This window comes from Pleurodeles waltl, chromosome 3_1 (assembly GCF_031143425.1).
Source record: "Pleurodeles waltl isolate 20211129_DDA chromosome 3_1, aPleWal1.hap1.20221129, whole genome shotgun sequence".
NCBI classification, from domain to species: domain Eukaryota; kingdom Metazoa; phylum Chordata; class Amphibia; order Caudata; family Salamandridae; genus Pleurodeles; species Pleurodeles waltl.
In genome coordinates, this window is record NC_090440.1 from 1,863,078,333 (window position 1) to 1,863,095,201 (window position 16,869).

Consider the following 16,869-nt stretch of genomic DNA (forward strand, 5'->3'; position numbering starts at 1 on the left):
TAATCTCACCTATCTAAAAGTGAGGCAAAAATTGATAAGTCACCTACAGAGGAGTTGAAAATGGAAGGCCATTAAATCTATTCCGGCAGGTAAGGGCCCAGGACCTGAAGGTTTCCCTTTCAATTTCTACAAATCTCTAACCTCTTCGATAATCTCTCCCCTCACATTGAACCACTCTGCTTCCTCAGGGGCAGTTTTGAGTACAGCAGCAGCTTCTACTGTTGTAATCCCAAAGGAGAGCAAAGACCACTTGGACCCAAAAACTTTCACCCAATCGCCCTAATTAATGAAGAATCAAAAATCTATGCGAAAATTCTGACTTTCCGTCTGGCTTTAGTCATGCCACACAAGCAGCATTCATTAAAGGCAGATTAGCTAGTGACAACTTTTGAACCTTTTGTCATATCATTGAAAAGGCGACCTTCTCCGAATCCCCACTGCAGGGATAGCTCTGGATGCTGAAAAGTGTTTAATAAAGTCACGTACTTGGAAGCATCTCTAAGGTGGTGCGGTCGCAGAGATACCTTTTATTAAAATGGCCATGTCACTGTGTGCAAATCCAAGTACGTACATTTCGCCGTCTTTTCTGCTGCATCAAGGCACCAGTGAAGGATGCCCATTATCCCTTCTATTTCTCATCTTTATGGTCCCACTTACTCACCTTCTTAACAATTCACCTGACATCAAAGGCTTTAATTTCCAAAATGATTGTTTCAAGACCGCGGCATATGCTGACATTTTAAACATTTTCTCAGAGAAGATGGAGTCAGCATTTCCGGCTATTATGGATATCATCCATACTTTCTTGCCCTATTCTGGATATTCCCTAAATAAAGATAAAACTGAGGTTCTTCCTCTCAACTTACACTGCACTCCTATGTTGTCTTAGACTTGGGTTTCATTTGGCAATCCAAGTACATTAAGTATTTGGTTTAACAACAACCTTGAAGACTCCACAGCACACAACGAACATCAGTCTATCCTCAAAATGTAGAACTTGCTTTCTACGTGGTCTCTCAAACACATCTCTTTGTGGGAAAGATTAGAAACTACTAAAATGAGGGTGACCCACTTAGTAAATGTTCTCCCTAGTATTATTCCTTCAGACTCTCTTCTACTTTATTTTCTACCATACAGAAACTCTACTCCTAATTCCACTGGTAGCAGAGGAGAGCAAGAATGTCCCTTAAGAAACTGCACCTCCCTATGGGAGATGGTGGTTGTAACTTCCTCACTGGCACAACTATAAATCAGCATATTTGGATTTCAAGGACCAAGGCCCTCATTACGACCTTGGCTGAAGCCGCCCGCCAAGATCAGACCGCCGGACGGCCGCGAATGCAGCCGCACCCTCGCCGCAGCCATTTGGAGATCCCCGCTGGGCCGGCGAGCGGGAACCAAGTTTCCGTCCGCCGGTCCAGAGGGGATCTCGGCCGCAACACAGGAGCCGGCTCCATTCGGTGTTGCGGCCGTGCGATGGATGCCATTGCACCCGTCGCGCTTTTCACTCTCTGCAGAGCAGAGAGTGAAAAGCTGCACAGGGCCCTCTCAGGGGGCCCCTGCACTGCCCATGCCAGTGGCCCCGCGACTCCCCTACCAGTTCAAACCGCCAGGAAAAGGCTGGCGGTAGGGGGACTCGTAATCCCCTGGGCAGCGCTGCAAGCCGTGCGACCGCGCCCTGGGAAGCACCGCCAGCCTGTTGGCGTTGTAATGAGGGCCCAAATGTTTTCTACTGCACACTACTCATATCCTACCTGGCTAGTAATAGAAAAGAATCTCTTTTCACCCTTCCCACTTGCATTTTTTTTGCTAGTATCTCTGCCCTTTGAAACATTGATTAAAAAAATAAAACACTTGTGCTCCATACATAAGTCCAATTTTCTATCTCTTTGGCACTGTGAGAAATTGGAAGCACCAATTGCACGATCAACAGCTGCATCTTGGGCTGACAGAAGCATCTGTCTTGCCCGAGATCTCTAATCAGAGACAGACCCATTAAACTTTGCGGCCCTTCTACATACTTTTGACTTACCAAACTTAAACTTTGATTATTTATTTTTTAATTCAAGTCAGAATTTAGGTGTCACCTTAAACAGGACAGGTCCGGTATTTGTGCAAATGAAAAAAATGAATCAACAATATGTCACAAAACATGTGTAACATCACTGAAACTCTAAGGCTGGACGTCATCCCTGATTCAAGGAAAATTCAGAGATTACCAAACTGTAACACATAATGACAAAATGACAATGTGGTTACAACCAAGCACGTGTGTTTTAAAATCAGAAACAGAATCTTCCACTTTAAATCTCTATTAAGGTGCTTTCACCAGAATATTGCTTATGTTTGTACTAATAACTAAGACAAACACCTGTGTCTCAGACTCTCCAGAGTGGGCTTTCTATAAAGAGCAATGTTATGCACACAAATACTGAAGGCTACAACTGAAAAGCATCATCCAATGTGCTCTGTAACGTAGAATGAGATTTCTTTACAAGTGGATGGTATGTATGGTCTTTGATCTAAGACAAAAACATATTTACTACCTGCTGTCATCTATCAAACATGTTAGGTCACCATTGGCTGATTCAAAAGCCTGCTTCCAAAAAAAATAAGCAGCAACTATGAGAATTAACCCTCCTTGAAACCCAGAGGCATCTTAAATAGCTGTAAACCTCAAACAAAACCTCAAAAATCAAGTTAACAAAACTGACCGCCAAGATTTCAGACAACGCCCAAATCATTTTACCAGATCTTTTATTTCAAATTCCAGAAATGGCTGTGATGCTACATTTTGTGATACAAAGAGTAGGAATTAAAATGTAATAGGTTCAATGTTAAACGTTAACATTAAACCAATTGGGAACAATAAGTTTAGTTAGAAAGAGTGAAAAGTCAAGGAGCCTTTGGAGGCAATGTGGACAATAATTATGATGATAGTACTTACAAAGGGAAAGGGATTGGGCTGTAGTTGTTTCCAGGAAGCAGGTTTGCAAATATAGCTTTCATGGTAGATTTTTCCTTCACCTGACTGTCTGTCGACCCCTGCAGATGTCCATCGAACACATCTGTGGGTGGAAAATACAGAAATGATTGATTGCTATCCTTCTCGAGCAGCAGTGTTGGTAACTATAGGTACATTTAATAGTTAAATATTAAAAATCATACTGAATTGACTGCTTTAGATATTACATACTCATATGTCATAGAACATGTTTTATGCAATATTATGTTTCTGCGCATACCTCAAATATATGGTTACCGGTTAATCTTTTTCAATAAAGTCAGAATAAGAGATGATGCCATAAGAGCTGTGCAATAGGGTGAATGAGAGACACCAATTGGGGAAGTACATTTTCTTGCTCATGTTCTTCCAACACCGATTTTCTTTCTCAATCTAAAAGTAAGCACAACACTGAGGTGCTTGCGAGGGATGGATTACGTTTCTACGTAATCTTGCCAAGTAAAAACTACAGCAAGTAAATATCAGTAATTTTAAACGACAAGACACTTATCTTCTGTAATGCTTTACCTGGTAGAGACTCTAACTAGCGGCAGATTCCTTACCTTAGAACATTTCCCAGGCATCAGATCGATCTGGAAACTTTTTTTGAGCCGTCCCTTTGAACTCTTGTAAGGGGCATCACTCTGCTCCATGTGGCATCATCAGCATTGTCTGTGCTGGAAATGGTGTGCGAGGTGTCTAAATAGGTGCTACCCCACCAGGCTGACCTATGACTTTGTGTCCGAGCCAGAAGCACAAAGCCATACAGGCATAACGAAAGGTGTGGGAGAAAATATGTGTTGCATACTTTTCAGGAAGCATGCCACAATAGGTGACTTGAACAAGGTGGGTTGGTCCGGCAACCACAAGAATGTCGAGAAGGCCGAAAGATACCCTTTAACTATGCCCAAAGCAAGACCTTGACAGGTGAGGGATAATGCAAAAAAAAGATCTTCAGATAAGCATGCAGACACAGCATCAATGGATTTGGAAGCACACAAATGTGTCCCATCAGCAGGAGTATACAGTCTAGGTAGAAGGACACCTGGCTGATAAGATGACATCACATACTGCCTAATTTCCACACATGAAGAAAGTGCAGAGGTTTGGGTGTAGAACCCTGACCTGCTCAGGCGACAGGAGAGCCTTCCAAAGAGGCAAACTGATTAGAAGACTGTGCTCATGTTCAGAGCATACAGGAGTCCTGATCTCCACTCAAGATGAAGTGTCCCTGAGCAAGACCTGCCAGTGTGCTGAAGTGCTGACACTGCCAAAACTCAGCAGTGGAGAACAGAACTAACCAATGTTGTTGCCAATCTCTCAATAGGCTTGGACCACATTAAGATGAAGACACCACTTGTGATCTGCAAGGCAACGCTGGATGAGTTTCACCATCTTGGCATTCAGGGATCCTGATAGATGTCGCATAACCAGGAAGATGTCAAGACGTTCCTGCCATGGCCGGAGATGCACAGCCTCCTGGCACAGCAAACTGGAAATGCCACTGAGCCAACATGAACCTGTGGGTTGGCAGGACGAGGATATGGAAGTATGTGTCCTGGGCTGGTAGGATGGGGATATGGAAATATGTGTCCTGTAAGTCCATTGCTACCATCCAGTCTCTGGGATCCAAGGCAGACAGGACCTGAGCCTAAGTGAGCATCCTGATTTTGTCCTTTTTCAGAAGTAGTTGAGAAGGCGTAAGTCTAGGACAGGACAGTGGCCTCAATCCTTCTTTGGCACCAGAAAGAACCAGAAAAAACAACCACAACCTACTTCTGATGTCAGTACCCTTTTGAAGGCTCCTTTGGCTAAAAGAACAAGTTACTTACCTTCAGTAACGATTTATCTGGTAGAGACATACTCTATTTGCAGATTCCTTACCATAGAATTTCCCCCAGGCATCAGGCTGGATCCAGAGATTAATCTTCAAGCAGTACCCTTGCACGCCTTCAGGTGGCGTTGGTCGACTCCGCATCCGTTGGTGGCAGTGTGGTCGCCGTGATGATGTTGCTGTTGTAAATAAGTGCCAACCTAGCTCGCTGACATCAGTTTCTTTTCACGACTTCCAACGTCAGTAGCGTGGAGCCATGAAGAACACTGAGAATGGTGTGCCAGAACAAGGGCCCTGAAAAGTAAGTAAGTAACTTGTTCATCGAATAGAGACTTCTAGTTGCAGATTCCTTACCTTAGAATAGATACCTAATTAATACCACCCTTTGCGGTGGGCTGCGAACCAAGATCATACTATAAAGGCCAAAGTAGTCGTCTCTGAGGACCCCACTGTCCAGGCAGTAATTGTAGGAAACTGGGCTCTTGTTGCAGTACTCCGCCACACTTTTTACCTGGTGTCTGATGCTAGCTTGACTCAGTGTGCGATGGGATCCTGCTAACCAGGCCCAAGCACCTGTGCTCTTTTCTTAAAACTGTACCATTGCTTCCACAATTGGCACACCCCTGGCACACCTTGTTTATGCTGGTGGGGAGAAGAATGTAAAGTCAACATGGCATCCCTCTCTGGGTGCCATGCCCACAAACCACTGCCTGTGGCATAAGTGAGTGCGAGTCCCCACCACTCTGCACCCAACGCCCCTGGCCTGTGTCCAGAGAAACTAACAACCCAGAGAGGATCCCCAGGAGACTCTGATTATATATCCACCGTAGGCCAACCTCTCTGCACCCCCACAGCGACACCTGCAGAGGGAATCTTCAAGACCCCCCTGACCGCGACTGCCCGGAACAAAGAAATCCGACACCTGGAAGAAGCACTTCACCCACAGCCCCCAGGCTCGTGAAGAACCAACCACCGGTGCAGCAGTGACTAGCAGGCAGCCCTGACCCTTGCCCAGTCGGTGGCGGGCCTGAGAAGCCCCCGTGCCTGGCCTGAAACGTCTGAGTGACCCCACTGGTCCCTCCATTGATTTCAATTACAAACCAGACGCCTTGTTTGCCCACTGCACCAGGCCGCCCCAGTGACGCTGAGGGTGTGCTTTGTGTGCCTTGGGACCCCCTCAGTGCTCTACTAAACTCCCCTGGTCTGCTCCCCGAGGACGCAGGTACTTACCTGCCAGCAGACTAGAACCGGAGCACCCCGTCTCTATAGGCGCCTATGTTATTTGGGTGCCTCTTTGACCTCTGCACCTGACCGGCCCTGTGTTGCTGGTGCTGAGTGTTTGGGGTTGACTTGAAGCCCCAACAGTGGGCTGCCTATGCCCCAGAGACTGAACTTGTAGGTGCTTTACTTACCACATTAATCAAACTGTACTTACCTCCCCTAGGAACAGTTGAATTTTGCACTGTGTCCACTTCTAAAATAGCTTACTGCCATTTTATGCCAAACTGCATATATTACTGTTTTGATTCAAAGTCCTATCTATACCTATGCAAAGCACCTTACATTTAATGTACTTACCTGCAATTTGAAAATAATATTTTTCTATATAAAAACCTATTGGTCTGGAGTTAAGTCATTGAGTGTGTGTTCTCATTTATTGCCTATGTGTGTACAACAAATGCTTAACACTACCCTCTGATAAGCCTAACTGCTCGACCACACCACCACAAACAGAGCATTAGTATTATCTATTATTGCCTCGGTCAAGCCTCTTGGGGAACCCAGGACTCTGTGCACACTATCTCTCACTTTGATATAGTATATACAGAGCCAGCTTCCTACAGTGTGTCCTTCATGTTGTCCTTGAGAACAGCCATTGTGTTCTCTGGCAGACCTAGATGTCACAACTCTATGTTCCTCTGGAGCCAAGCTGCTAGACTTAGTCTTTTTGGTTCTGGATGGAGAACTCTTCCCCCTTGCAAGAAGAGTAGATCCTGTAGACCCGTTAGTGTCTGTATGTTGTCTAGTACTAACTCGGAAGTCCAAGAACAAGGTTTTTCTTACCCACTGGGGGGGCGATGAGTATTGGTGCCTTTGGTGACTGCTTGCATTTGTTGATTAAATTGTGTAATAGTGGGCTGGGGTAAAAGTGTATGCAAATCTGGCTGACCAGTCTATTGACAGAGCATTCCCCAGGGAGTGGGGTGTGGGTGCCAGGATGGGAGGAATTGGCATTTTACATTCTCTGGTGTTGCAAACAGATCTATTTGTGGTGCTGCCCATTGTCTGGATATCTGTTTGAGTACTGTTTGGTTGAGTTCCCATTCGTGCAAGGTGGATGCTTGCCTGCTCAGCCTGTCCACCTGTACCTTGTCCTTCCCTGGCAAGTGTATCCATGTTATGTTTATCTGTCAAAGGATGACCCACCACAAAATCTCCTGAGCTACCTTTGACAGAACAAAGGAATTTGCTCTATCTTGTCTGTTGAGATAAAACATTGTTGTATTGTCTGCTTGAATTAATAATGACTCCCCACAGCTGTTTCTGAAAGGCTCTTAAACCTAGGGACACTGTTTTGAGTGCTAGTACATTGATATATTGCACAGCTTCTTGTTCTCTCCATATTCCTCTGATCTTGAGTCTCCTTATATGAGCTACCCAACTGCAAGATGTATATGGTAATGGTTACTGTAGTTGTTTCGGAGAATAGTTTTCCAATTGCTATATTTGTCCTGTTCCACCATTTCATCTCTTCCTCCACTCTCTGCAGGACAACTACTAGATCTTCCCATCTCCCTTTGGCTTGTGACCATTGAGCCTGTACCCATTCTTGGAATTGGTCTCAAATATGGCCTTGCATATGGTGTGAGAGATATGCAGGAGGCCATTTTCCCAGCATTTTCCCCATAGCCTTCCCATCAGACTGACACTTCTGGTAATAGTGAGTTTCTTGCCATAAAGACATTTTCCTTGAGGCATAGCTTGGCTGTCGGCAATGGAGGACACCCCATGAAAAAGCTCTGCCGAACCACATCAATGATCCGACCCCAGCAGTGGATCCTTGAAGGTAACCAGCCCATGTTGATCCCCTACAGTTGGACCATCCTGAGACCTGCCTGACATTGCCAGGTTTAACACAGATGGAGCCTGCAACAGCCAAAGGCGCCATCAGTCAGATGGGGTGGAGAGACACACAACTTGAGGGCCTTACTGAGGGCTGGAGGCTAAGGCAGCCTTGCGGTGCTCCCCCCGCTGGTGGGCTAGTTGGGGTGAGGTGACCTCCCAGACAGTTAAGGTGAGGGAGGCTGCCCGGTGCTCCATCTGGCCAGGGGGTGCGGTCCCCCCCTCACTGAGGCCTGCAGGACCCTGCTTATGAACCACTAAGGAGGCGGGTGGGCTGGGTGGTGGTCTACGGTTTGAGTTGCCGCAGAGGGGGCCTGGCCTGATGGCCCAGTGATTGCGCCAAAATCCCCACCCCTCTGGTTCACTCTCTGGTTGCTCATCTATCATGGCGATGGATAAGCCCTCCAGATCTACAGTGCAACAGAAAATAGATAAGTATACCAAACAGGCAGTGCTGCCAGACTCTGCTGGAGCATAGGGTGGAGGTGATCCGAGCCCAGAGGGCCTACAGACATCCCATATCCTGCAAACGATCCAAGATCTCAAGGAGACCATGGAGAGGAAGATGTGGGAGCTCAAAACCTGTCCTTGATCTCCCAAGACCTCAGCAACACAATGGCCAGAGTCACAGAAATAGAGAGTAGAGTCTCTGAAAATGAGGACAGAGTCTGCTCGCATGAAATGCAACTCTCCTTCTTGCAGTGCCTAGTCAACCACTTGGAGGCCAGAGTGGAAGATGCCGAAAGGCGTTGCAATGTAACAACTTGTGCATTGTGGGCATCCAGGAGGGAGCAAAGGGGTTTATGTCAACTACGTTCATATCCATTTGGCTCGAGAGCTGAGTGCCGGCATCCGAGGTGTCATCTTGCTTCTTCACTGTAAGAGTGCACAGAGATCTGACTGCGAAACCCACAGTGGGCTGTCCATCTCGATCCTTCATAACCCAGATCGTCAATTATGCAGACCGCGATGCTGTTCTCTGGGTAGTATGTACATTGTGGTTACTGGTGTCCTGATAATTCTCCTCGGATATCATCTTTCCCAACTACACCCTGAAGGTGCAACCGCAGAGGAGATCCTATCTTGACATGAAACATAAACTCAGGTCCCTGAACATTAAATACATGGCTCCTCTTCCCGGCCCGTTTGAAGGTTATCTTTCAGGACAAGACTTTGCTTTTGACTCACTAGAAGCAGCCTAGGACGGAGTAAAGGAGTGTCCCAATCGCCGATGGGGGGGAAGTGAGGTGGGGGAGATTAGCTGGGCAGGAGGGGCCCTCTGGTGAGTGGCACATGGCCCCTCAGCGCAGGCTGCGCTGCCAGTAGCATGGGCATGTTCTCTGGGGTTGGCAAGATCAGCCATGCAAGGTGGGCACAGAGCAACAGTCAAGAAAATCCCACAACAGTTGATGGATCCTGCCTTGCTGCTGGCTCTACAGGAACCTTCGACTTAATGGAATTGTATTAAATAAGCAGGCGCCTGCACAACTCAATGAGACAGTGTTGTGCAAATAAGTGCTGACCAGCATTCTGAGCCTCAAACAGTTTTTGTTTACCCCCGCAATTTTTTCCTTTCTTCATCCTATGATTTTGAGGTTTGCCAGAGGGGACGGGGGTGGTAGGGAAGGGTGAGGAGGGGTTTTGGGGTGGAGGGTGTCAGATGGGTTGCATGATCAGGGAGGGTTACATCTTAGGACAGCTGAGTTGGCTACTGTCCCTAGTTGCATCATGACAGGTACTTCACGTCGACCTCCTGGCCAGCAATTGTTGCCCTCCTCTGTGCAGCTTCACCTGTTGCTGCTGCACCTGTCTCCAGCGAACTGAGAGTCTGCCTGACTCTCAGTTCAAGGCCCACCTACATCCCCAGGATCCCACCTGCGCTGCATCCCTGGTGGCCACCTGCATGTAAGTATCTTCTCTCTTTACTCTTGTTTTACTTCTGCCTTTAACTTCTGTCTTTTTTACTTCTGTGTATTTATTCCATTTGATTCTCTTTCGTTCTTCCTTCATTCTCACTGTGCTTTTCCCGTGCTACTGCTGCCCCTGCAGCCAGCCCCGTCCTTTCCTGCAAAGTACTTTTCCCGCCTCCCAGTTGACCGAATCCTCTGCCTTCCTCCTCTTCTTAATGGCTGATGTTGCCTGACTGCGTGCAGCAGACATGCTGCTGGCACGCCAAAGGTGAGCACGCCCAGCGCTATAGACCCTAGTCCTCGCTGCATCCTCCGGTTCAACCCAAGCACACTACGCACCCTCAACCCATGAAGATCCTCAGTCTGCCACCTAGCCAACCCGAGGAACACTCATGGACTTTTTTCATGCCATGCATGCTCCAGCACCCTCCAAGGACCACCACATGATCCAGTACCAAGCATGGACAACCATCTCAAGTGCATACTCCTCAACACATCCTCCACTCTCAAGCATGCAGTAGAAATCTGGGACCTCCTCAACTCAATCGCCCCAAGAGTAGCCTTCTTCACAGAGACGTAGATCACCCTCACCGCGGCCACGGACATCATCACGGCTATCCTGGACTATCACAAAATCATCCACAAGGACAGAGACAACCGGCCTGGAGGAGGCATTGCTATAGTATACAAGAACACCCCTGTCTGACAACCATCAATGAGTCACAGTCTCAGCCAATCCACGAACACCTACACTTCCAGAATCACACCAACCCCAACTCCTTCATCTCTGGCACACTCATCTACAGGCTGCCCAGAACCTGACATTAATTCTGCAAAGACATGGCTGACATCTTAGCCCTTAAGTGTCACCTTCTCCGACTACATCCTATTCTGTGACCTCAACTTCCACCTTGATATCGACGATGACCCCAACACCACAAAACTCTTGGACAACCTTGCAACACACTGCCTCAAACAACTTATCAATATCTCCACCCACAGAGCTGGACACATCCTCGACCCATCTTCTCAGCAGGGAACAATATCACCATCTCACACCTTCGAACACCAATGGACCGACCACAAATGCGTCCACTTTACCTTCACAAAGAAAACTGCACGCCTCAATGCCCCTCACCCACCAGGCAGATGCTGGGGTTATAAGTTCCAGAAGCACAACTCACCAACACTATCAGCCACTCCCCTCCACCGGACATAGAAGACGCTAATTAAGCCAAACGCAATCTACAATGCTGGCTATCGGAATGCACCGACAGCATAACCCCACTCAGGACACCAGCTGAAAACCGACATAGCATAACACAACAGACCTACAAGAGTCCAAACGGTCCTGCAGATGACTGTAATGGAAATGAGGGAACAGCAAATCAACCGAAGACCGCATAGCATACAAAAATGCAGTCACCACACACCACCAGAACTTCAGAGCCATCAAAAAAGCCATAATTCAAGAACGCTTCAGCACCAGCACTCGCAACAGCAAAGAGCTCTTCACCGTCAACAATGAATTCATGAACCCCGGGACAGACACCTCATCCATCCCTCCCTCCCTCCCAAGACCTCTGCGACGACCCTGCCACCTTCTTCCACTGAAAAATCCAAGACATGTACGAAGTCTTTGAGAACCAAAACCCTCCTGCACCGTGCATAACTACCACCACGGACCAAGCACCACACCAGCTCATGAACTCCTGGACCCCTATCACCAAAGAGGACACCCAAAGACTTATGCACTCCAACCACTCTGGAGCACCGTTCATATCAGAACCCAAAGATACATGCTGCAGAGTACCCCAAGGATCATTACTCAGCCTCACGGTTTTCAACATCTACATGGCCCCACTAGCCAAGGTCACCAAATATCACGGGCTAAACATAGTCTCCTACATGACAATACCCAACCGATCTTCTCCCTGTCAGACGACCATGTGAGGGCCAATAGAAGTTTCCACAATGGGATGAGAGCAGTCGTCACATGGATGGTAGCCAGCTGCCTCAAACTCAATTCAGACAAAACGGAGATCCTCGTAATCGGCTCCACCGCTTACGCCTGGAACAACTCCTGGTGGCCCACCGCGCTGGAAAACGCCTCCGCCCCCACAGACCACACACGCAATGTAGGCATCATCCTAGACTCCTCAATATCCATGACCCGCCAAGTCAATGCCATCTCTCTGTCATGCTTCCACACCCTCTGAATCCAAGTGGAGGATCCCCTCTGACACAAGGAAGACCGTACCCACAAACTTGTCACTAGCAAACTGGACTACGGCAACGCACTCTATGCTGGCATCACCAAGAAACTGCAATCAAGACTACAAAGAATCCAGAATGCAGCAGCAAAACTCACCCTGGACATCCCCGTACACAGCCACATCTCTTCCAACCTCAGAGACCTGCGCTGGCTCCCAGTCAACAAGTGCATCACATACAAACTCCTGATCCACCCCTACAAGGCACTATACAAATCAAACAAAACTTTATTCGGCTTTCAACGAGCCATAAAAGTGTCAAGTAATAGCACATTGGTAATAAATATATATATGAAGGGTTGTACATAAAATAAGTAAGATTATAAGACACATCCTTAATTCATTCAAGAACAGATATATATAAAACTTGATAAATATACATCGGTGCAAAGACGGGTTCAATTGCAGTGCTTTTTTTTTTTTTTTGGGGGGGTAAAGAGTTTGCCAGGAATTGCCGATTTTCAAGTAAGGTTAATTCAGTACACCCATAGACTTCCTTACAGAGAGTACTGTACATAAAAAAATTGCTAAAATTCCACATATTTCAATAGAAGATAAAATCTGTAAGCTAAAATACGCGTCGCGACACTTGCGCATATTAGTTGATCTTAAAAAAGGCAGTAAAAAGCGTTTTCTTGGTATATCATAAAATTTACAAAAGAGGACCACATGCATTGTAGATTGGGGAGCTTTCGCATCACATGGACATACTCTTAAGACTGTACTCCAGTCACACATAATCGGAAAATTTACTAGCCGGTGGAAGATATTTAAGCGGAATCTTGTGAGAACAAATCGATGTCGGGGATTTACCACGCTTACTAGGTAGGGCTGGACTGCGTCCGTCGACAGAATTAGTTGGTTAAACATTACTGTTGGTTTTTTTGATTCCACTTCCCATCTCTGATCGTCCAAATACTTCAAAGTCAGAGCCCTCAAGTCTCTCCTGGTTATTTTTTCCAGTGATTGTGGGTTTAGATAATACGCTTCGCAGCCCATATTTTTGAAAAAGGTCATGATATATTTTAGCCAGGGAACTCTATACGAGTGTGTTAGATTCATACAATCGGATAGTATGGCCTGGTTTAGTCCGGTATGCTCAGAGGTCCACACTTTGTGCCATAATAATAAAGGCTGTATCTTGATTAAATCAGTTACAAAGTGGACCCCAAGTTCCGAATGGCTAATATATGATGACGTGCTATTTGGTGCCATTAGTAGATATCTCAGGAAGTCATTTTCCACCAACTGTATTGCATGGCAGTTCGTGTACCCCCAAATGCATGCTCCATAGGTAGCCGCCGGGATACATTTGGCTTTGTAGATTTTTACCATGTTTGACGGAGAGATTCCCCCTAGTTTTTTGGAGAAAATCTTCAAAGCCGCCGTTGTTTTAATAATCTGGTCTTTTTTTGTTTTCACACAGTGAGCCCAGGTGGCCTGTTTGTCAAACATTATGCCCAAATATGAGAAGGTGGGAGCTATCTTCACTTTGTCCTCTTGAATAGTAGTTTTATAGGGCTTACTCAGTTTCCTGCCACAGTTCATTATAAACGTTTTCGAGCGGTTAACTGTGAGGCCCAGGGCTGTCATGTAATTTATACAGGAGGTTAGGAGTTTTTGGAGGGCTAGCGGTGTCCTGGCCATGAGTACTGCATCGTCTGCGTAAAGGAGTGCAGGGACGGGGCGGTTACCTATTTGTGGGAGATCTTTACATTTGTTTATCAATTCATTTTCTAGGTTATTTATATATAATGAAAATAGTAGTGGTGCTAAAACACAGCCTTGACGCACCCCTTTGTATATACCAAAAGACTTAGGGCATTCCCCTCTCATCCCGTACCTTACACTTGCTCCACACCCAGTATACAGTTCTCTTATAAAGTGGACTATTGTTGGTTCAACTCCCATACTTGTTAGGATGTCCCAAAACTTTTCATGCAGGACACAGTCAAATGCTGAGGACAAGTCTATAAAGGCCAGATGCAAATTACCCTCTCTAGTCTTCGTATACTTCCCCACTAGAATAGTTAAGTTCAGAGCCTGTTCCACTGTGCCTAGTCCTGTGCGGAAGCCATACTGCACTGGGGATAAAATATTATTTTCTTCCGCCCATATTTGGAGTCTGTTTAAAATTATTCTCCCTGCTAATTTGGCTGATGTATCAAGGAGGGAGATTGGCCTATAACAGGCTGGGTTTAGACGATCGCCCTTTTTGTATATGGGTATGATGATAGAATGACGCCATGTTGATGGTGGGCCTTGTGAGCAAATGGCCCTCAGTACCTGCGTCAGTAGGGGGCCCCATAAGTCAATGTTAGCTTTATATAGATCAATTGGGACACCATCAGGCCCTGGCGCTTTCCCAGCTTTGCTTGTGTTTATGGCTTCTACTACCTCCCCTAAGGTAAACTGAGGTGATACTGCTAGGTGAAGAACTTCCTCAGGATCTGAGACTTTTAAAAGGTCCGGGGGAGCTCTGTCATTGGGTTGACAGTATATTTTAGAAAAGTATGTAATCCAGTCCTCTTCCGAAATTGCAATTTCCATGCTGGGGGTATTATTGGCCCCTAGAACGGGAGAATTTATTGTTTTCCAGAAGAGGGCGTTGTCTTTTGTCAGACTGGCTCTGTGTAGGTTGTCCCATGACTTCTCTCTCAAGGCGAGTTTCCTCTTTTTTGTGGCTATCTTGTATGCCTGTCTACAGGTGCGTATTTCAGACTGACATCTTATGGGGGCGCTTAGGGCTTTTTTTAATCTTGTGTGCGCTTTCGTGCAGTCGTGGTCGAACCAACCGATTTCCCTTTTCTTGCCCCCTGCCCCTCCAGGCACTACACAACATAGGACTACCATACCTCAACCACTGCCTCGCATTCTACGTGCCCAACAGAAAACTTGGTTTGTCCTAGCTCGTCCTCGCAGCCGTTCTGAAGATCCGGAAAAGCACAGCAGGAGGAAGATCCTTCTCTTACCTCACAGCCAGGACATGGATCACGCTACCTCTCAAACTCAGGCAGACAGCATCACTCAAGCTGTTCAAGAAGGACCTCAAGACCTGGCTCTTCAATTGAGCAACACGCCCAACAGTGCCTTGAGACCCTACAGGTGATTAGCCGTGCTTTAGAAATATTTGATTGATTCATTTTCCAACAACAAGCTTAATTCGGTCAACATAACCATCAAAGCAACATGATACAATTTAGTTTAAAGTTAAAAAAAAAAACATAGAAAAATATAAAACATAAAACTAATAAAATACAGTCTTAAACTTCAAGAATTTAAAATACTTATAAACCTAAAATAAATTCGTTAAAGGATTATTTAAAAAACGACTTCGTATATACCAAGCGGCAACAAGGAACTTGCTGACCGCAAGGATTAAAAATTTGGAAGTGTCACTTTTGAAAATCCTTATAGCTGTACAGCACTGATTCAAACCCAAGTCTCGACAAATTGTGCGAATCTATTTTGACTGTGGAGTAGAATACGAGGGATAAAAGAACATAAAATGTTCTACAGTTTCTGAACTACCACAACAAGCTGGACATAGGTCAGAAGATAAAGTTGGTCCCCAGCTTCTTGATAAGGACAACAGCGGTAAACTCCCAAAGCGAAAACGTGCATACGGGCCCTTCCCCAATAGGTGAGGTATAAGATCTAAATACGGTTCATACTGAGGGTACCACTTGAAGTCAATAAATAAATTGGTCAAACGACCATGGGATTTACAACATATAGATTAATTTCTTACATGGGACTAATAAACTGTTTTCAAAATAATTTTATGAGATTTTTCCAAGTTTTGTGGGTTTTCCCAGAAGCTTCACAGTCCCAGGATACGGAACCAGTTTGACATGTGTTTAACCCATGGAATAGTAGTCACATTCAGACTCTTTAATAGATCAAGAAAGGAGTCTCTGTATACAGCAAGTTCAGGAACAGTCCAAATCCTTATCCAGTTAAGTAAAGGTCTTAGGACTATCAGATCCATTATACGATTAAACCCACGGTCCAGGAACATTGGGGTCAGAGGTGTACTACGAGGGCATGCTATTAGAGCCCTGGCAAAATAATTTTTTCCCACAGATAGTATTTTGCAGTTAGAAAAAACCCATATTTCGGCACCATAAATAGCCGCTCCCTGCACCTTTGCCAAATAGATTTTAATAGCTCGAGATACAGCTTTGGATACAGAACTTTTATAAAAGCGCAGGATAGTGGCTGCTCTTTTCTGAAGGAGCCCCACACTTTTGCTAATCGGATCCTCCCAATGCAAGTTACTTGATATCCTCACACCCAAATAATCTATGGATCTAACCAGACTTAAAAGAGTACCTTCCAAATTAACAGAGCATCTCTTACAAGAACCAGAGCTGAACACCATTAATTTAGTTTTATTAACGTTCAGCTCCAAGCCATAATCCGTGCAGAAAGACTTAAATCGATTAACGAGAATTTGAAGACCCATAGGGTCTTGGAAATAAGGAGAGAATCATCAGCAAAAAGTAGGATAGGGATCTTCTGCGCGTTCAGTGTGGGAGCATCATTTTGACAAGAAAACAGTGTTTGTACCACCTTATTAATAAATAAGGTGAATAAGATAGGGGCCAAGACACAGCCCTGACGTACTCCCTTCTGAATAGGGATTTTTTCTGTCAACTCTCCTTGATCACCCCATCTCACTTGTGCATAAGTCTTCTCGTGCAACCGCCGTAGGAGATCAAT

The 16,869-nt window shown here is 45.8% G+C and overlaps 1 protein-coding gene across 3 annotated transcripts in view; it reads right to left on the reverse strand.

The window, feature by feature from the left end:
• The window catches only part of PIKFYVE (phosphoinositide kinase, FYVE-type zinc finger containing), a 1,212,885-nt gene that overhangs the window by 331,496 nt on the left and 864,520 nt on the right, over window positions 1-16,869 (reverse strand). For all 3 annotated transcript variants that reach the window (XM_069225943.1, XM_069225942.1, XM_069225940.1), the window contains one exon: window positions 2,948-3,068. In XM_069225943.1, the coding sequence (XP_069082044.1) occupies window positions 2,948-3,068 (121 nt within the window). The remainder of the gene's footprint in view (window positions 1-2,947; window positions 3,069-16,869) is intronic.